Below are 22,145 nucleotides of genomic sequence, written 5' to 3'. Positions count from 1 at the left end.
ATTTCAAATCAGCAGTACTGAAAGTGCGATATGAACATATTAGCGTTTGTATTTAAAAAAAAAAAAAGTCAAAGCTCTAATTACAGTAAGGTGTGGACCAACACACAAAACAACAAAGAGCTTTGGTCAGTCACTCTTAGTTTCAAGTGCCTCATCAAGATTTTCAGGCTTGCCAGCAACTCCGATCTTTCTGTGAATCTATTAAACGGTAAATGGACTGTGACAAAATAATCACACTCACTCTTTACTTTTTGAAAATTCATTTAAATGATGCGGAACACATTAAATTGAAGAAAACCACGCACTAGGAAGTAAAAACACTTCATTTCAAAACCTCTCTTTTATTTCTTTTTCTCCATTTACCAAACACATTGTTCACTCTTTTGTCCAAAAAATTGAATAAAAATAATCCCGTATATAAAAAAGTCAACATCATACTTTATCTATGCCAAGTGTACTTCCTAAATTGGTTCGTATTCAGTGCTGACTGAGCCACACTGCGTTTCCCTTTATGTCCACTGGGTGGCACAGAAACTCCAATTCCTCCAAGATACATATTACATGCTATGTTTTTAGAGTAACTTCGAATAGTAAGTAACACTTGTAATACTTTAAGTTATTCTGAGAGCAAGTTTGTTCGGCTAACATAAATTTGTATTTTTGATGGCAAAATAGCATTAAACAGTCACTCCATGCCCAAAGCTTCAGAATCTGATCATGTTAATGAGGATCCAATCATGAAAGCAGCAGTGCTCATATCATCCAAATGTATCATATGTATTGGTTTACAGACGCAAATACGTGACAAAAACAGCGAGCTCTGACTCCCAAAGCAACATTCTGCAGACGCGGCAGATATTTAGCGCTATGTTGCAGCAGAGGCGTAGCCAGGAATTCTTCGCCCCGGCTTGGCTACGCCTCTGTGTTGCAGCCCTCGTCTAAAGGTCTTAGATGAAAACTTGATGCATCATCTGCACAATATCTAATGTTTTCAGCCTAACTGCATTACAACACCTATATAAGTATGCATTTTCCCTTTTTAATGCAAGACAACGTTGAGAAGCCACGACTTGGAAGACGAAGAAAAAGCGGCATGCGCCGGGGCATCAGGATGCTTCAAAGTAACAACCGCCTTCTATGGTTACGACAAATTGCCAATCTCTGACTCCTCTCTACAAATTGTGAAATTCGTTCGTTCATTCATTCATTCATTCATTCATTCATTCATTCATTCATTCATTCATTCATTCATTCATTCAAAACTAACAGAACAACTGCAGTGCAGTGTGACATGTTATTGTATGATGTAAAAAGTTGTGGTTAGCAAATAATGGTGATCGCAATTATCTACCAAATAGTTTAGCTCGTTTTTAATTTGTAATCCATTTTCAATCCAATGTCGATTAACTCAATGATACTATCTAGCAACGAAGGTAAGTCAAAGTACGGTTAAAAAGAAAACGTTTCAATATTGACAACAAATGTGGTTTTTGGAGACTGCTTTCATGATCGAGCACCGGATCGACAGGAAATGAAATCAATTTTCTCCGATACGTTCTTCGCTCCGTAAATGATCATGCATCCCTAATGATGATTATGTTATGTCTTTGTCTGTGTTCTATTGCTGCGATTCTGATTCTCAGCACTTCATCAGCCTGACACTATAGCTAAGATCCATTTCACAACTTTCTCGCTAATCGCGGTCTTTTGAACAACATTACGGATAGATATGGTAACAATGTACATTCCTAAATGAAAATGGAATAAGCAAGGTTTTTCTCTTTTCTTTTAAGTTTCGACTCCCAACAATACAGGTAAGCCTCAAACCTCTACTTTGTACATCGTACACGGGAAAAATGATCTCAAAGGGAAACCCAAGCTCAAACACGCTTTTGAATGTCTTTACTTTTAACGCACTACTTGCAACCACTCAGGTAAGCTCCCACACCTGTACTTTGCAAACTGAAAAAAATGATGGGAATAAGGGAAGCTTAAACGCATGTTTTTCTATTTCTTTACTTTTAAGATAATACAACCAGCAACCAAATTAAGCTCCCGCACTTGTACTTTGCACATTGTACACCGGAAAAAATCTTTACAAGGGAAACTCTAACACATTTTTCTTTCTTTACTTTCAAGCTCTTCCTCCGACTACCACCAACCCAGGTAAGCTACCCCACTTCGACTTTGCACACCTGAAAAATGATCGACAAGGGAAGTTCAAATAAACTAACGTCCAACCAAAAATCTTTAAAAAATCTTTAAAAAGGTTTTTCTCTTTTCTTTTAAGTTTCGACTCCCAACAATACAGGTAAGCCTCAAACCTCTACTTTGTACATCGTACACGGGAAAAATGATCTCAAAGGGAAACCCAAGCTCAAACACGCTTTTGAATGTCTTTACTTTTAACGCACTACTTGCAACCACTCAGGTAAGCTCCCACACCTGTACTTTGCAAACTGAAAAAAATGATGGGAATAAGGGAAGCTTAAACGCATGTTTTTCTATTTCTTTACTTTTAAGATAATACAACCAGCAACCAAATTAAGCTCCCGCACTTGTACTTTGCACATTGTACACCGGAAAAAATCTTTACAAGGGAAACTCTAACACATTTTTCTTTCTTTACTTTCAAGCTCTTCCTCCGACTACCACCAACCCAGGTAAGCTACCCCACTTCGACTTTGCACACCTGAAAAATGATCGACAAGGGAAGTTCAAATAAACTAACGTCCAACCAAAAATCTTTAAAAAATCTTTAAAAAGGTTTTTCTCTTTTCTTTTAAGTTTCGACTCCCAACAATACAGGTAAGCCTCAAACCTCTACTTTGTACATCGTACACGGGAAAAATGATCTCAAAGGGAAACCCAAGCTCAAACACGCTTTTGAATGTCTTTACTTTTAACGCACTACTTGCAACCACTCAGGTAAGCTCCCACACCTGTACTTTGCAAACTGAAAAAAATGATGGGAATAAGGGAAGCTTAAACGCATGTTTTTCTATTTCTTTACTTTTAAGATAATACAACCAGCAACCAAAGTAAGCTCCCGCACTTGTACTTTGCACATTGTACACCGGAAAAAATCTTTACAAGGGAAACTCAAACACATTTTTCTTTCTTTACTTTCAAGCTCTTCCTCCGACTACCACCAACCCAGGTAAGCTACCCCACTTCGACTTTGCACACCAGAAAAATGATCGACAAGGGAAGTTCAAATAAACTAACGTCCAACCAAAAATCTTTCTTTTTTTCCTCTTTTTCTCAACAGTGACGCCAATGAGTAAGTACCAAATTGCTTCGAGCCAAAAGTTAGAAGCGAATGCCTAAAGGACTTAGACGGAAACGGTTGTGGCTACTGCAGAATAGTATATATGAGCAATAACTTCAGCCGAGCTTCAATACAAGAAAACTATAGTTTTATAGTATATACTATAATATTGATATTGTAGTTGGTTTGAGCATGATTAAAAGTTCATCAATGGGCTAGCAGCTAACCAGCATTGTGCCCACACATGATCCCACAGCCACAGTCGTTTGAATTTGTTTTCACCAAATGTCTGATGTATAGATAAGGTAATACTGTACATTCTGAAATTAAAATGCAATTCATGACATTTGTCTTTTTGATTTCATTTTCAGCTACCGACACCACAAGTAACCAACCTGGTGCAAAGATGATGTGAAACTACATTCATCAATGAAAATTGAATAAATCATGTGTATTTCTCCTTTACTCGTTTCCCAGCTATCATCATCCCAGGTAATCTGCAAGGGAAGCTCCAACACGCAAGTGCCCAATTGGGACCACCCGTAGCCACTATGGTTTTAACGATTGATTGACTTATTCCCCCCCCCCCCCCCCCACACACACACACAAAACGCATGGATAAGGTAAAAGTGTACATTGGGAAATGAAATTGAATAAATAACATATTTGTTTTACTTTTCAGAAATCACAGGTAACCTCCCGCGCCACTATTTGAGGCACTGAATATAAACAAATGTCTGGATGCAAATTGAAAGGTACTCACTTTTTTCTATCTGCTCCCAGAATGTGAGAATGCCAGCGTGGCTGATGTGGTCTTCTTGGCGGACAGCTCTGGCAGCATCACCCTTGACAATCTCCAGGAGATCCGACTTTTTCTCCGAACCGTGGTGTCCGTTTTCGACATCGGTCCCAACAACGTCCGTGTGGGTTTGGCCCAATTCACCGAGAACACTTTTCAAGAGTTCCTATTGAATGAACACCAGGACCAGGACTCGCTGTTAGCCGCACTGAACAATTACCCCGTTCGGAGGGGAGGCACGTTGATAGGCAGGGCCTTGGATTTCGTACGGACGCAGTTCTTCACAGAAAGCGCCGGGAGCCGAGCCAACCAGGGGGTGCCTCAGATCGCCGTGGTCTTAACAGACGGAGAATCCTTCGATGATGTGGTGGAGCCCGCCAGGCGCCTCAGACAACAGGGTGTCACCCTCTTCAGTATCGGAGTGGGAGTGACCCGAGTGACCCAGCTGGAGGCCATCGCCAACCGACCGTCTGACCAGTTCGTATTCTCAGTTGAAAACTTTGGAGCTCTCCAAAGACTGAGCGAGGTTCTGCTACAATCCGTGTGCAAAGTCATACTCGACCACGGACAAGGTGAGTGAGTGAGTGAGTGAGTGAGTGAGTGAGTGAGTGAGTGAGTGAGTGAGTGAGTGAGTGAGTGAGTGAGTGAGTGAGTGAGTGAGTGAGTGAGTGAGTGGCCCGCCCAACAAATACAGGGGCTTCCAAGTGACATCTTTTCTTCCTATTTCCCAACAGTGTATGCGCATATAAAAGCTCGTGTTAATTTCACCATGGGAACGAACGTGACGGAAGTCCTCCAACAAGTAAGTGCATGGAAAATGAGTACGAAATGTAAATTCTTGCTCTCATTACGGATGTTTGCTTTCTCACAGTTCGTCTTCAGTCTAACTAGTACTTTCTGCGTGGGTTGCCAAGTTGACTTTAATGCAACGGTAACCCCAGACCAGACGCCAACACCCTGACATACTTTTAACTTCTCCGTGTGCCAAAGAGGAGATGACCGCTGTCCCAGTCTGTCAATATTGACGTGTGCTTGTGTGTACTGGGACGACTTAAATGTATGCTCATGTAAACCTGACAATAAAAGAGTCAATCATTATTATGATTATGATCATTATTAGGATTGTGTAGCCCAACTACTTATGTCCAGGCATTGGTTGTGCAGCCAACAGTGGAGGCTGGCTTGACAGCCAGCTGTACGAAAGTGGCTTCTACGCCTCTGGCTGGGAATTTTTCTCTCATTTCAAATGTGTGCTCTCGCTCAATTCACAAATGGGTAGGAAATGCAGCCCAAAGGACTTATTAATTTACAGATGTTTCGAGTTATTACAAATGATTCAATGGACTTTATGGCTTTCATTTTAGGCCATGTCACATCACTTGACAGAAATACGTAATAGGACACGTCCTTTCCTCGTATATGTCAGCTGTACAGTTTGGAATTTTTAGACTTACACAGCATGTCACACAAGATTAAAAAAAAAGACTTACAATGTTGAATGGTGAATCATCCGTGTTGGGTATGGCTGCTCGTTGGCTTCTTCAGCCAACTTGCAAGATGGTCCATCAGAAGCGGCGAAAGGCCCCAGCAGCTTTCCGAGGATTCTTTGCAACGTGTTGTCTGTTTTGTTTCTGGTCCACGGGAGTCGTCGACGACTAGACGAGTGGACTGAACTTCACTTGGTGTGCGTGACTGAAAGTACTTTATTTATTTTTTCAAGAATATCAAAAATAACGTATAGTACAATTTAGTTCAATAGGGACCGAATCGACATTTTTCCAATAGCATTTAGGTTGAGAACGCCTTGTTGTCCCCGTCAGGTCAGCATTGCTGCATTTTAAATGTGTCATCCCGCCTCGTCCTACAATGAAAACAAAAATGCATGTTGAGTTTATCAAATGACCTAAATGTGAGTGGAGGATATGTTTGGTGCACTCTGGCATCAGAGTTTCTCAGAGAGAGTGACTTTTTGGGGGTAGTTTACACGGTGACCTCCACTTCGAAAAGAGGATGAGGCAATTACCACGTAGGAAGTGGAAGCAGGTCCCTGCAGCCCCAGGGATTGCCACGGATAGTTCAAATTAGACAAGCGCTGTTCATCCTCACAAACCTTTGACCTGGCTGATTTCATTGCACAAAGAGCTTGTGTAAATGAGTTCATTTCTTCACCTCTTCCCTTTGGCAAATCTTAAAGTAGCGAACGGATGGATAATGGGCAGGCAGAGGTGGCAATAAGACTTGCACTTTCTGGTCTTGAAAAAAAAAAAAGAATGTTGGTCAAATGAATACTGATTGAAGCAACAATTAACAAGGTGTTGTTTGTACAGCAGCTCACACTGCAAATCTTGTCACATTCATACAAACTGGTGTGACTGGTCATTTTGTTTTGCAGGTTGACAATTATATTTGTCGACTTGGAGATCTTATTAAAAAGTCATACCAAATATTTCAATTCGTATTTGAATTATAAATGTCAAGTTTTGTTCACAAATGTGCATGCGCAGACACAAATTCGAAGCGTGTGTTCTCTTTTAAAGTGCACTCCCCCCACTGCCTCACCGCCCTCCACAATCTGGCCGTGCAATTGAAGTTAATTCTGCAGACTGTGGTTCACGTTTCGTCACCACTTTGTAAACTTAGATCATACGGGGTCAACGCGAGGTTGAAGCGGCCCTGTAGCCGTGCGTCCACTCACCAAAGATCAGTTACCATGTCATGGTAAAGGAATGTCGCCCAGTCTCTGGTGATTATTGCCATTCTTTTGTCTTAATTAGAGCCAATTTGAGAGTGGGATGTCATTGTATTTGACTTTGAAGAAAAGCTGACATGCACGTGCGTACACGGACTGGTCGCAACATTGAATATAAACAAATCGGGAAAAAAAAATGATTCGCAAAAAAAAATATATTTGTTCTTTTACATCCATCTAGGCTTTATCATTGTATTGTGGTTGTCATTTACAACTGCACCACCAACACCATTGGCCTGTGTCTCAGATACTTCAAAAAAAAAGAACAAAAAAAAACTTTGCATTAAGACTATAAAGTGGCATGTTCTGTGAAATGAAAACTACTTTGAAATTCTACCAAACGCCACCACACATCAAGTTGTGTCGGCATCACTGCCTCCCAGCCAGCGGTGTGTGCGTGTGTGTGCGTGCGCGTGTGTGTGCCTGAGTGTATGATATTGATCCTGATTGGGCCTCACGGGAGGAGATTCCAGCCTGCCGTTGACCCACACTTCTCCATGTTTCCACCCTTCTATGTGATCATCAGAGGCAGCTGTCTATTGGTGCCAGCAGGCCGGCTCGCGTGACATTTCTGATTGTTAGATGTAAGGGGGGGAGCAAAAGAAATCATAGTACAGATTTTTTGCAAAATCATAAGCAGGTCTTGGCTGAAGTGAAATTTCCTGACATTTCTTTGGCTTGGTAACTGTCAAAACATTCGACCCATCCACTCTTTGGAGCAGTGGTTCTCAAACAGGGGTCGGGTCTGCAAGCCGCAGCTTAAATGAATATGCTTGTATCTAGCTTTGTGCATGAATAATCATAGTTCCTAATCAAACATAGTTCAATACATTCTCAGTATTTGGACGCAGTAAAATTCAAGGATAGTTCATTTTAACGTGGAACGATTGGGACAGGGTTAAAACAACGACATAATTGTGCTTCTAGTTTAAAGCTAACGCAATTTGTGAAACGCCATAGATGCATCTGCATATGTCTTATTACGTTTTAAGCGATTTTAAAATAAACAGCGACGCAACGCATGTGGAAAGACAATATTGCAGCACTCACAGGCATAAACAATTTCTCCTCTGCAAAAATAAAAGATGAATATTACTGCAGGTTACTGCGGGTACTGTAGATCAGGGGTGTCAAACTCGTTTTTTTCACGGGCCGCATCGTAGTCATAGTTTCCCTCGTTAGGGCCATTATGATTGTCAACGTCTTCTATTACAGTATAGACTACAAAACAAACTGATGAATAAACTAGTTTTGAAATCAGAGACTAGTAAAAAATGCTCAAATATTTTAAAAAGACGAATGGTAATATTAATTGCAAGCAATATCTAAAAAAAAAACTTTAAGTGAAGGCAATTTGTAATTTAAGTAATGACACAAAGTTGATGCAAAATTTGTCTTCGCGGGCCACATAAAATAATGTGGCGGGCCATATCTGGCCCCCGGGCCTTGAGTTTGACACATATGCTGTAGATCATTTCTCCAGAGAAACTGATAAATCTCCGTTTCCTATGAAACACATCATACTATAAAGACCCGTCACTTACTTCTGATTCTTTTTCGGGTTCAATTCTTCCCGAGGAAAAGCAAAAAAAAAATGCGAGTCTACAATCAACATTCCACTCTGTCATTGTGATTCAAAGCATTTGCTGCCTTTCTGCCTTCCCATTGGAAACATTTCTTTTTCAAGCCCTTTGTCCGCTTTACTTCACTTTCAATTTGAGTGCTTGGAAGGCGCACCGACTCATGGATTGTTGTCACCTCCGGTCAAGTAGTCTACTCGTTTCAAAGAGGGCCGGGGTCAAAGGTTAAGTTGTCTCCAGTGGATTGCTGCTTGACTGACACCCTATCTCAAAGCTTCCCTCGTGCACTTTTTTGGTCATTGTATATAAAAGTTTATCACTAAGGTGGGGGAGAAAAGAATGGCACTGAATAAAGTGCAATTCTACTTTGAATCAGCAATTCATGTGAAAACTACACGCGGGGTGAGCTCTTGCTTATGCTTTTGTCATTAAGATGTGCTGAGAAATAAAAGAAAAGTAATCCCCGCTAAGATTTGGACAACATGGGTTTGGCAGCTTTTAGGCAAAATCCTAAAACAAATGTGACACACAGTTGACAAATATGAAGTACTTCCCCTGATATAAAGCCCCCAAGAGGGCAAGGAATGCCTTGAACAGGGACCACAGATGCGGGGAATTCTCTTTCCAGGTTGACCAAGCTGCAAAGGAAGGATGCAGAGTTGGCAACATTTAAGACAACATGATAGAACAGCGTGAGAGTCTATTTCATATCATAAAGAGCATCAAATAAAATCAAGAAAATGTGATTACATTAAAAATAAATACAGAAATAATAAAACAAATACTTAGATATATTTTATTTCAATATTTATCCTGTTATTAAATATAATCATTTATTAAAATGTATTGGCAAATGTTCTCATTGTGGGACTAATAAAGGTTATCTTATTGTACAAAATGAATACAGCACATTGGCTTCCCCAAATGCCTTCAAACAACAAATGCGATCCGCGTACGTATTCCCACACTAGCAGAGTGACAAATGAATGACGCTAACAGCTGCACACCTGATCCCTCAATCCTCCACATGAGAAGAAAAAAAATGGTGGGAGTGATAAAAACTCACCAGTGATATTTGCAGCTTTTTGCGGAGGTGGCAAAGTTTTTTTTTTTTTTTTTTTGCAATAAGAACCTCTGAACCCTGTGCAGCCCATGTCAGTGACTGATGTCCAAGAGCGTCTGTGGGCCAGTGGGCGCCCGGGTGATTTACGGCAACTCTGCTTTAGTCATCAAGGGGTGCAAAGGAGCCCCTCGAGAGCAGGAATTTGTCCAAAGAAGTGGTTATGAAATAGGATATATTCATGATTTAGTGCTTCAAGAGGGTGCACCAGTTGTGCAGTTCACAGACACATTGCCATCGCTGTCACCAGAAATGCTGGAGAGGAGAGATTTGTAGCACTATAATAGCCTTTGTCATTTTTTTACTCAAATATTGTCACTAAGAGTTGTGCTGATATTTATTCATCTGCGTCTGTCTGGTCGTATCATACTGTCCCCGGTGGCCGAGATGGGGACTCCGCGAGGAGCAGCACAACCAATTAAAATGGAAGCATGCGCACCGAGTCACGACCTCTTTTTATTATAAATAGTAAATAGTGCTGTATTGTACACAAAGTCTTCAAACAAAATCATTTGAAGCCAAACAAAGAGGATACAATATGATTTGAGAAAAAAAAACATGAATAATGAACATTGTTTTAAGACTTAAGCACTTGCGATTACATCATTACAAAAGACGCAGAGCACTTGACAAAACTAAATAAATAAGGAATGGAACAAAAATCCTGATCAAAATAAATTCAATACATGCAAATGAAAAGAAGTGTCAAATGTGTTCTCCTGTAGACACATTCTTTTCTTCCTCCATTTTTTGGCTTAGTTCAGCTTTTCGTCAACCGTTCCCCTGATTGGCCATGCACTCAACCCAAAACGAATGACGAAACAAAAAATCATTCTTGTAGGACACATCGGTGCACATGTGGTCTGCGTTCGTTTATGAGGTATGAAGGTATTGCACTTTCTTTGGGTCGTCTCTTCGTCCCGTTTCACACACGACCTGTGGCTCTTCACCTGTGTGTTGAAGCCGTCTTCAACCAGAAACCACATCAGGGTAGATTGATGTCTTTTCCATCGTTGTCAGCCTCCAGAAGAACATCTGGCCTTTTTGACGAGGAAAGAAAATCCATTCATCCTCGCTCCACTTGGTCCCAGAGAGAAAAAGGAAAAGAGGTGTCTATATGGGATGGTTATCCTGCTGACCAATCAACGTGTCAGGCTCCACCCTTTGTGTTGGAGCCCCAAAGTTTGGAAATGCAGCTAAAGTCCGCCACAGGTTGCAAAAATCAAGTAGAGAATCTTGAATGTATTAAAAATATCCCCCCCCCGCCCGCCACCAATCCTGCTTTTCCTGCCCGGTCCTCGGCGCATGACGAGACGCACGAGGTAACTGGAGAGGCTGCTGCACCTTGGGTTCTAATTATTCCCGTCCAGCCCAATGCCATCAGTACACGCTGCATCGCGGCGATGCAACCCTTTGCCATCTCTGTGGCAGTCCTTGGGGTGCTTGGCGCTTGGGGGTCTAGAGGAGACGTCGGCTAAGTCCGACTGGAAGTGCAGGGAAGCCTCCGTGTTGAAGAGAAGGTGGCTTTAAATAATAAAAGGCACCTGAAGATGAGAAAGGAGCAAAGGAAAGTGTTTAAGAGCAGGTGAGAATGGAAAAGTCAGGTCCTGGGTTGAACAATAAACGTCCTATAAAAACAGAGCTTTGGGGATCTCTTGAGACCCCCTTTGATGGTTGGTAGAGCAAAGCAAAGCAAAGCAAAGCTAACCCTCCGCCTGGATCCCTCTACTTCGGCTCCGTTGATCAATAAGTAAATCTGACCTCCTGTTGGACATATGGTTTCAATGTGAGCCTGCCAAGGGTCATAATCGCCCCCTGTTAAAGAGCCCCTTCCTCACAAATATGTCTCTCCTGCCCCAACATCTCTCCCAGGACGGGCTAAATTAATGAGATCAAGATGTAGCCACTGATGGTCACCATGTACCCCCACGAGGAACCACACGCACCCCTCCCTCCTGTCAAACACACTTTTTGGTAAGTGCCTCCTTTCTTTGAGTCAGGCCAACACGGGGCTCATTACATGGATAGGTGAGCCGCACTCGAGTCCGATGGGCTGGCTAGCTCATCATCACGGGGGTTCACGAAAGGACAGCGAGCGAGCGAGCGAGCGAGCGAACGAACCAACCCCCGCCGCCGCCGCATCCGAAATGCCTCGGCATCAAACTACCTGGCTGGTTTGATGAGCGTAATGTAAACGGAGGTAACCGGGCCAACAATGTATGTACATGTAATCTCAGCGCAGGGCCAGCCCATTTGAGACGGTCACTCATCAGAAGGGTCGGCGCAATTAGCATGGTTTACGTTAGTCCCAAATCCTAAACCAAATTGCTCAACAGAGCCGCAGATAAATGAATAGACCAGCTTACGTGCATAAAAGGCAATGCATCAATGGATTCAAAGAAATGGAATGCTGTTTATAGCAATACAAGTTTCAAATTTGTACGAATTTCAAACGTGATACATTTATAGAGGGTGCGAGAACATACTTTGACATGTTACACTTTTCTGTGTGTTAAGCTATTCTCCCTAAATTGCATTTTTTGTAAATGGCTTTCTATAACCCATTCATTAGATTTACATGATTCCCTATGAGAACTATTGCTTTGGTTTTCATATAAATGTGTCATTCTTTCCGATTCCACTGTTGGAAAAAAAAAAAAAAAAGACTTCAGGCCGGCCTACCTTGCTCTGACTGTATTGCCCGTATTGGTACGACGGATGGTGGTCAACGGCGTAGGCTGGCGACGTGTAGGAGGGCGGGCAGTAAGACTGGGTGCTCGGCAGGGCGGGCATGCCGGTTAGACCCGGTAAAGCCTCCAGTCGTTGAGAGCCGTGACAGCTGGCGGCCATGCCGGCGTTGGGCTCCAAGCCTCCGGTCAGAGGGGAGAGAGCAAAGTCACTCTGAGGCTGATGGGGTACTCCGCCTGGGTTCAAAAGGCCCATCACCTGCAGGGGAGAGCAGAGCCAGGAGGGGGATTAGAAGACAGAAGAAAAGACATTCAATCAAGTCTACTCAGGTGGGCTCCGAGAAGTGGAGGCGCAGTCATTGTTCATTGTCAGACCGCACTGGCTAACCTCATACATATGGTTTCTTTTTAGTCCGCTTCACTGACGAGGGGACGAGGGAGCCCACGGCTATCGCTTGCTATAGGAAGGTTAGGGTTTGCCGCTCAGACTCCTGGATGGGGCGACATGTTTTCACCAGAAGTGGACTGCCAGTAAATACCTGCCCTCAGACTTGGAAAAATGTCAATTTGTAACGTCGCCTTCGATCAGATAGAGAGCAAGATGGCGATAGAAGACAGAGATTAATAGAGCGATGGAGAAAGCCGGTCGGTGTCCACTAGAGATAAAAAAAAAATATACAAAACATACCAATGCGATACTCGCTGAAATAAGCGAACAAAAATCATGCTTTTTGGAGTATTCTTTCTGTTTCGAAGCGTTTCTAGTCTAATCTAGTTCAATACCTGTACCGCAAAATAGAAAAAGATGCCATTTCTGCAACTTTCAAGTGTCCTAAATTTATGTTTACGTCTGCGCTCAAACTGGTGTGTCTGTTTAAAGACACGCCCTCTTTCAAAATCTCTTGATGCCCTAAAATCACCGTGTCCTTGTGAGGCCTAGAGGCCAAAAGGGTACGTGGGAACGAAGGGTAGTGGTGTGTGCGTGTGTATGTGTGAATGTGTGTGTGTGTGTGTGTGCGTGCGTGCGTGCGTGCGTGCGTGCGTGCGTGCGTGCGTGCGCGCGCGCGTGAGACGTCGCCAATGTGTCGAACCCGCAGTGCAACATGTGTGCATATTTTCTTTGCAGTTTGATGGTGATACATCATGAACAGCTGCGCACAGGTTTGTGTGAGAAACAAAGTCATGAAATTGTCTTTTTTTTTTTTTTTTAAAACAAAACAAAAAAGTGTGCGAGTGTGTGTGTGTGTGTGTGGGGGGGGGAGTTACAGGGGAAGCGCTACAGTCTCTGCAATGAAAAGAAAAGGTGAGGGCCCGGAATGCAAAAGCAGAAGAAATAATAAATAACAACGATATGAGGCTGTTTAATGCAGAAAATGAAGCTTACCAAAATGGCCGCCAGCTGGCACGTGTACTCTGATCATGACTGATGTATTCGATGTCATGCAGGCTGTGAATGATCAGACCTCATATCTTGTCAATTCAAGTTCAACCTTATTTAACTCCTAAAGATGATCACATGATCACAATACTTTCACTCAGGGTTTTGTCAGATTTAAAGTTGATTTGTTGAATTTCAAGCATACGTTTATTTTGCTCACATTTTTTTTTTTGGACCTGCAATATTTTTCGCTAGCATCACATTGAATGTAAACAGCATGTGCTGAAGTAAAACAATTTGGACTGTAGGCATTTTTCATAAAGAATTCTAATAGCATAAGGTATTTATTATGTGTATATATGGATAGATTCATGATATGTGGCTAGAAAAAAAGATGATATGCATTGCTTGACTTTTATTCTCAAGTGGTCGTTTAGTGTTAGGAAATAGTACGCGTCGGCGGTCCGACATTTCTCCGGCAGCAGTTGGTGATGGCGTGTCTGTTTTAAGGTTGTTCCGGAGATTAGTTCTCAGCGGGGTGCAAATCCTAGCCGCTCGCTTCCTCGGTGAGAACGGATTGCGTCGGTATGCACCAGATCAGCAGAGGAACTATGCAGTTAAAGCGGAGACAGCGACCGCTCTCTAATTTCTCGGACAACTATCTCCTTCATCAAAAGTCCACCTTATCCACATCAGCCACTTGGTCCTGATATGACCATATCTGGAGTTAACGGAACATGCGAGTCTGACGGACGTAGCGACAAGTCTGGCTAACTCACAAAGCTGCAGTTCAGATAAGCAGATAAGGGAGATTTAAATTGGGGGTTTGCAAATGAAAATACATTTCATATTTGTAAAAGCTGTCATTATGACATTAGAAATGTGATCTGTAAACTGTGCCTGACAATTGACTGACAACTCCTAAATCACCATCTGTCTCTGACTGGTTGTTTTTCCTCGGGTGCGGTGGTTTCTTGTACCTAAGAGGTGGGACCGTTTTTTCCACACATCGAATGGGTCATTTGTGTGACTATTTTAACAAATATGAAAAAAAGTGATTCTTTTTTGGAAACCCAGAAAACAAGCCATTAAAACAAAAACAAAACGAGGTTGTGAAGTTCCAAAAGTCTTCATTAACTCTCAATGTCATTGAACGTAATCGCTCCCGCTCTCTTATTTAGCCCGAATCAGGAAATTAATTGTTTCCTAATCTGAAATGCCGCGTTGCTATATGCATTCAAACAGCTGTGATGAATATACAAATGAAAAGAAATTAGCCAACAAAGTGAATCATTTGCATAAATTACACACCGCGTTACAACGGGTTAGAAGACTTCATTGGCTTCAATTAAGACACTCGGCAAACGTGTGATTGCAATTCCAGACTGACATTCCTGGCACGCCGTCTTGCCACTGCCCGCTAAAGGTTAATGCTGAAACCAGCCAGTAGGCCGGCCGGTCGGCACAACCTTTGGCCTTTTTTTTTATTGACGTGCCGCTCGCTTTGTGACCCCGCGAGTGTATGAATTGATCTTAAAGTCTCACAGAAATGTAAAAAAGCAGTGAAAGATTCAGATGCAAAGCAACGGTGTGCTAGATTCAGCACACCTTTTCAACAATGGCCAATGAATTGGGCAAAAAGTCATTTTGCGGCAACACCTGCTTCTTCATTTCAAACCTATCGCATCCTCACAGTGGAGGGTGGGCGGCCGGCCGTACGAATTAAAGATACCCTTTAATGTTTGCATCCAAACTCCTGCGTTCAGGTTGGTAGCAAGCTTGCCTCAGGCCCTTATTTTTATCTGCTTTCTGACAGGACGTTGAGATTGTCCCTCATGGGAATTAGTACCCAGCATGCATTGCATCTTGGACCGACCACCCTTTGTGGAGGCTAAAAGCTCGTTTTCCGCCTGTTAGAGCATCTTCGGGCCCGGTAGGAAGCCACTGATGGAGCCTGATGACTGTGTAATCGGTCATAATTGTCTTTTCAGTTTTGATTTGTGTCACCCGCCAAAGCCATACTTATGCACACTCATATCTATCGCCTTGGAGAGTGACATTTGCCGGCCGCATTGCAAATTCATCAACCCATCTGGATGAACATAAATGAAATTCGGCCTTTTTCAACACCGACAAGGACCTCATCAATGTCTTGGCAAATCATGCGTGCAAACCTGAGGTGAGAGGCTGTTGCCGATGGCGGCGGGGTTGACGGCGTTGCCGTGTCCTGTCGGGGCCACGAAGCTGTCCGAGTATCCCGAGAAGCCGTGACGTCCGGACGACAGGCAGTACGCCGAACCTGCGTCCTGAGCGCTGGACGAGGAGCTGAGCCCGCTCTGGTGCACGGACGTGGGCGGCAGAGGTTGCGGTCGATGCACCGTGCTGGGCTGTTCGCTTGCTGTTTGCAATCAAAGAAACGCAGTTTAGAACCGCCCAAGTGGATTATAAAAACGTTGCCGGTGAGTGTCACTCACACGCGCAGAATAGAACAAAAATGGAAAAATCCAATACCTAATCGGATGTGCAGCTGTACCTAATAAAATGAACTTCTCAATCAAAGCCTTACCTTGGGCTATTGAAGTTGCCGGATAGGGACTTTCGGGCAGCTGATAGGGCTGCAGGCCCGACATGGCCGATGGAGGGAAACCGCCTGGGATTAGGTGATTGAACGCCATCAGCTGATTGGCTCCCGCTTGCTTCCTCCATCGAGCTCTTCTGTTGCTGAACCACACCTGAAAGTAGACAAAAAAATAAATGTAAAAATAAACACACACACATACACATATATATATATATATATATATATATATATATATACGTATATATATACTTTCTTTCTTATTTTGTAGAAACCAAGTCTTCATAATTTTGGTGACATTTTCATATGATGGTGTGCCATGAGGCTTTTCTAAATGGCTGTTTTGACTCACTAAAGGTTGAGAAACACTGATTTATCTGTTGACCACACTAAAGAAAAGTTGACTTTTTCAGCACTTCATGTAAAAATAAAGCCTCACTGTGCCATTAAAGAAGCCGAACTGATAGAGATCTTAATATGAGGAGTGTGCAGCGAAACCACAGACATCTTTTGTGTACTGCGGCGAGTCACCGGGTTCAAATGAAGCCAGAGGGCCGTTCCAGCTGTTAACGCTTGTATCAGCACACCATCTGAACGAGCCGTGATGTATTCTGGGGATCTTTACATCGCCGCTGACAAAAATAGGAAGCTGTCCTCACATACAGTGGATGCAGTGTGTGTGTGTGTGTGTGTGTGTGTGTGTGTGTGTGTGTGTGTGTGTGTGTGTGTGTGTGTGTGTGAATCCATGTGTGCACGTGTGTGCGTGCGTGCGTGTCTCTCTCTACATGTCTGGGGAACCCCCCCGCCACCTTCCCGACTAATGCGGGGTCGAGGTCTTGAGGTCTTAACACGTCTTGGAATGCGTGGCAACATCCCAATGCCGTTTAACACCCGCATGATCCATGACAGAGCCACTCATCACCTGACGGTGGAGATTTTTTTTGTCGGAGGGCGCTAACCTGAACACGAGCCTCGGTGAGTTTAGCTCTCTGAGCGAGTTCCTCCCGCGTGTAGATGTCTGGATAGTGCGTGCGCTCGAAAGCCCGCTCCAGCTCCTCCAGCTGCTCCGCCGTGAAGGTGGTCCGACTGCGCCTCTGCTTCCTCTTGAGAGGCAGACCCGGCTCAGAGTCCACGTCGGAGCCCTCGTCCGAGTGACTGGCTGGAAAACAAATAAAGTGTTACTGGAGGAGTGTTACTGGAGGAGTGCTACGGAGGAGCGCTAAGCCGCCCGCCCCACAAAAGCCAGATCCCAGACAAAAGGTTTCGGTGAATGCGGCGCATGGTACGGAGCCACTTTAAATTGTCTTCCCCTGCTTCTTTTAAACTCCTGGGCGGTTCCTAAGGGGATCAAAAGCCGGAGATTGCTTGAACACGGATTAAAGAGGACTAGATCTCACCGGGGCTTCCGTTCCCCGGGACACGGCGTCTCTCCCGGTCTTAGCCGTAGGGTCCCGGAGTTGAGGGTGCTCGGCCCCTCGCAGGTGCTTCTTAATCTGTTTGTTCAGTCAAAGGCCCGAGAGAGTGAGCGAGCAGGCGACGGAGGGACGGACGGACGGCTTTTGGGGTCTAATTCGGCAGAAGACTTGAATCAATGAAGGCCTTAAAGTAAAGGACGGAGACTATTGCATTGTTTGTGGGGGGAGGTGACCCGTCTATTAAATAATGATTAGGCTTGGCAAACTAGCGTGACAGCCGGCTATTGTCCCCAATTACACGTATGCAGTCAGTCCCACTTCTCTTTCTCAGTCCCAAACATGCATCTGCTACGTCTCAGCTTTTGCAGGCTTTCGCTCAAAGAACACTGTCTGGCACAATGTGTCCGACCAACACAGATGGACTCCAGAGAGAAAGAATCCGCTCCGGAGGGACCCCTTGAAGCTCATGAGGAGGGTTCACTGCACCTTTTTGACTTTGCAAAACTAGAAGTGACAAGGTTACTCCAAGCGCTTGAGGCTTGTCTGCTTCCCGCCCGGTCTCACTCCTCACTTTAGTCCGGTCGCTCGGCCAGATTGAAAGCTTTAATTAAAAAGTGCAGAGTCAGACGTAGACGATGGAGAGGGGAAGGGGCTTGCGGAGATCTCCCCTTGCCTCCGGAGCCAAGCAGGAAATGTTTGCGCCGGTTGCTAGTGTGCGTCTGACCAGGCGTTGCGCAAGGATTTGGGCCCTGGGAAGTCTGAAGAAACTGAAGATGCTGAGAGGAGGTCTTTATGACCATAGCTTAAAGAGTTTGGGAATGTTCATTAGAGTTAGTTTTTTTTATTTAGTTTTTAGCTGGTTTTTATAGTTCATTTTAATTTGCTTTCAGAGAAGGGTGTCTTGTTTTTTTGGGGGTTTAGTTCTTTTAATGTGTCATTTTTGTTAATTTTTTTGATTAGTTTTAGTAATCGTTGATTAGTTTTAGTAACCGTTTTAGTTTTTAATTTCGGGGGGGGAGTATTTCAAGATTGCGTTATTATCAGTGGCCTAGTGGTAGAGTGTCCGCCGCCCTGAGACTGGAAGGTTGTGGGTTCAAACCCCGGCCGGCCGGGTCATACCAAAGACTATGAAAATGGGACCCATTGCCTCCCTGCTTGGCACTCAGCATTAAGGGCTGGAATTGGGGGGGTTAGATCACCAAATGATTCCCGGGCGCGGCTCCGCTGCTGCTCACTGCTGCTCACTGCTGCTCACTGCTCCCTTCGGGGATGGGTTAAATGCAGAGACAAACTTCACCACACCCAGTTGTGTGTGTGACAATCAGTGGGTCTTTACCTTTTACCTTTAAAAATAAAAAATAAAAACCAAAATGATAAGTATTGTGTAAGCTCAAAGTCTTAAAGCTAAGAAAATTGTATCATATATGAACCAAAAATGAAGACACGTGTTACTTCACGCCATCGGAAGTCGTTCCAGCCATAACAAACATGCAAATTTGTTGTTGTTGATCAACCCCAAAGACTCATTAAATGAATTCACAAAGAAGAAAAAACTTTTTTTTGCCTTAATTAGTTTGCTTTTGTTAGTTTGTATATGTAAAATGTAGTTTCAGGTTTTTTTTCATTTTTCACTTGTTTTATGAACAAAAAAAAACGGTTTTTTTTCTATTTGAGTTTGAATTCTTTTGTTGTTTTTTGTTAAATAAAATAATCGTGTTTATTACATCAATTGAAACACAGTGATATGAGGACCAGCACAGGCTCGATGCTCAAATACTGCCGGACTATGAGATTGGGGTTTGTTGATGCGACCTTTGGGAAAGCATCACTTGATACTCTTTAAACATGAGGCAACGTTCCTTAATTAGCAGCAAAAGTCAGAAATGTAAGGATGGCACAAAATGGATTCCTGGAGGAGGGAAGGGAAGCTCATAAAGTAAGTCAAATGAACTGTAGAATGGGGGTGGATCTTGCCTCCTTTGTCGCCTTTTCATTTTCTTCCCCCCCTCTGGTTCCTTATTTTTAGCATTGGAAACTAGGGAAAACACTCAGTCACAGACGGGACCCTAATGGTGGATGACAGGGTTGCTTTTGTCATCCTCTACTTTGCGCTTTCTTTGGCACTCTTCCTCTCTCACTCACCGTCTTTTTTTTTTTTTGTGGAAACGATGTGGCCAAGCCTTTGTATCTTCGCAGGGAAAAGCCTGTGGCAGGCCTCTATTGGACCGATTACCACGCTCCATCTGTAGGAGCCATCAGGGACGCCCGGGCCCACATTCAGGGGCCTGTCACCTGCCCAGCAGGGGAGTGAGTGGGAGGGAGGGGGGGGGACGAAGGGTGGAAGGGAGGGCTGGGCCACAAAGGGGTCCAAGAAGGGCCACTGGGGGATGCAGAGGGGCACAGCAGGGGGAGCACCCCCTCCATCCCCTGCCTGAGGGGCATGGGATTTTGCGGGGGAGGGGTGAAGCTAAACAGGAGAGGAGGCCAGTGGCACCTGAAGATGCCGGGGTATGGGCGCCGAGCTTTCCCCCCGCTGCGTCGCCTACCTTCCGAACGAGGCCACTTTGGATTGCGCGCAGTTGCGAATTTGTTCCCACACATTCCCCATAACAAGCAACAGAAGAGGATACTAAACACACAAAGGGAGGCCTCCCTCACCCTCCTTACTTAAACACCCAAATCAAATTTTACGCTGGAGCTAAAGCTCTGGGGAGCTGAAAATACTTCACGGCCGCTCGCTCACAGTTTGGCTGTGGCTCCGACAAGAATCTTAATAGAAAGATAGATTATTACTGCGGGCGGGGGCGGAAATTGGGGCTACCGGAGAATGATCCGGAAAACAGACATTTATAAGATGCGGGTTAATGGGCTCATAACAGGCATGCAACAACTGGATCGATCGCGGAGATGTTTCGAGTCATGTTTCGTATTGGGTGAATTCAACAGGTTAGCACCATGGCAGGTTGTCAGGGCTCAATATAGCGGGCGGATTACGCTACTGAGCCACCACTGACGCTTCAACACTGATCAGGCCGGGGGAGATTATCTCCTGAGGCTCATTTGAGGACCATCCAATTCCTGTAACTGCACCTGTGGCATTGATACGTCCAACAAATAATAAATCATGAGAAATAAACCTGTATTTTTAAGTCGCAATGTCACCAACAACCACTACGTGGCATACTCATGTAGGTTGCGCTTAAACTGGGTGGGTGTTGAGTCGGCCTAATATTTTGAGGGCAGATTTGAAATTGTTTGCAGGACAAAAATAGTAACATTTTGAGTGATTTGATTTTTGTGAAAAAAAAGTACAAACGGAATTTGATTACTTGTTCAGCAGATTTTTGCCATCCTTGAATAGCGATTTTTATGCAAGAGAATCCATTGCACTGGCAAATAAATAAAGTAATAATAAATAAATGAGTGAGTGAGTGAGTGAGTGAGTGAGTGAGTGAGTGAGTGAGTGAGTGAGTGAGTGAGTGAGTGAGTGAGTGAGTGAGTGAGTGAGTGAGTGAGTGAGTGAGTGAGTGAGTGAGTGAGTGAGTGAGTGAGTGAGTGCCCTTTTGTTTGTTAGATTAAGATAGTGGATCTTTTATCCATGCATTGTAAAAGTATTATCAATAATGTCATGTTAAGAGCACATTTTGCACGTCAAATATTACTGAATCTGCTTCTTGTACATATAAAGTGTATTGACCATCTTTACTGCCATTCACAATTGTCATTTCAATCTACTTTTTATCTTATCATTTTTTTGTCTACTTTCTACAGCACAAACAGGGAGTTGTACCGCAATTCCCTTTGGATTTGCGCCATGCAATGGCAATAGAGGCTTTCCATTCTACTCTATGCTCAGAATATTAGGCAAGCAAGCATCCGGTATGAATCGGGTACAGAAAGGAAGGTGGACAGTGAGAGCCGAATGAAAAGTGACGGTGATGGCAAGGAAAAGAGAAGCGCAGCATATGGGCCACTTTACAGCCTTGTCGTGCCCTTCCTCTAAGGGTTGTTAATAGAGAAGGTAATTGAGTCTGTGACATGTGTTGCCAATGCAAAACAAAGGGCAGAGGAGACAAATGAACTGCTTATTTGCCCAGGGAAGTAGATCTGGCCCTTTTCAGAGCGCAGCTCATGTCGGCGCCCTGAATAAAATATTGGCAGGCTCACATCGAGTCGGAGCGAGCAGATGCATGGGAGGAAAAGAATAGTTAACTGACAGCTTATGGGCTCAGCTGGGGTTAACAGTGAACGGGGGGGGGGGGTAAAAATAGGAGTGAGTGGGCTGCTCACTTGACTTGCTAAAGAGCCCCCCATGCAGTAACCTGCAGCTGCCTGCATGGGAAAGAGGAGGGGGTGATGGTGATGGACATAAAAAGATGGAGTGAATAAGCCCCAAGGCGGCTGGCACTTTACAAAGAGCTAGCGGGTGATGCGACATTGAAAGATGCATCTCTGACAAACAAAGTCCACCAATGGGCATTATGCGCGCCCGGTGCGTGCCGTTTGTTATTTGGTTCCACTTGCGGTGCGGTTAGGTGAAACTTTCACGGTGGTACTTCCACCCTCGG

At 44.0% G+C, this 22,145-nt stretch overlaps 1 protein-coding gene across 1 annotated transcript in view; it reads right to left on the bottom strand.

Moving 5' to 3' along the window:
- Positions 1-9,184: 9,184 nt before the first annotated feature.
- The window catches only part of pax3a (paired box 3a), a 19,586-nt gene continuing 6,625 nt past the window's right edge, over positions 9,185-22,145 (bottom strand). Inside the window, exons 5-9 of the mRNA XM_037276978.1 lie at positions 17,122-17,321; positions 16,151-16,316; positions 15,759-15,982; positions 12,202-12,465; positions 9,185-11,063 (exon numbers count right to left, since the gene is read on the bottom strand). Coding sequence (XP_037132873.1) covers positions 11,046-11,063; positions 12,202-12,465; positions 15,759-15,982; positions 16,151-16,316; positions 17,122-17,321 — 872 coding nt within the window. The 3' untranslated portion in view covers positions 9,185-11,045. The remainder of the gene's footprint in view (positions 11,064-12,201; positions 12,466-15,758; positions 15,983-16,150; positions 16,317-17,121; positions 17,322-22,145) is intronic.

The sequence above is a fragment of the Syngnathus acus genome, chromosome 17 (assembly GCF_901709675.1).
Source record: "Syngnathus acus chromosome 17, fSynAcu1.2, whole genome shotgun sequence".
Lineage (NCBI taxonomy): Eukaryota > Metazoa > Chordata > Actinopteri > Syngnathiformes > Syngnathidae > Syngnathus > Syngnathus acus.
This window is presented reverse-complemented; position numbering and strand designations above follow the sequence as displayed.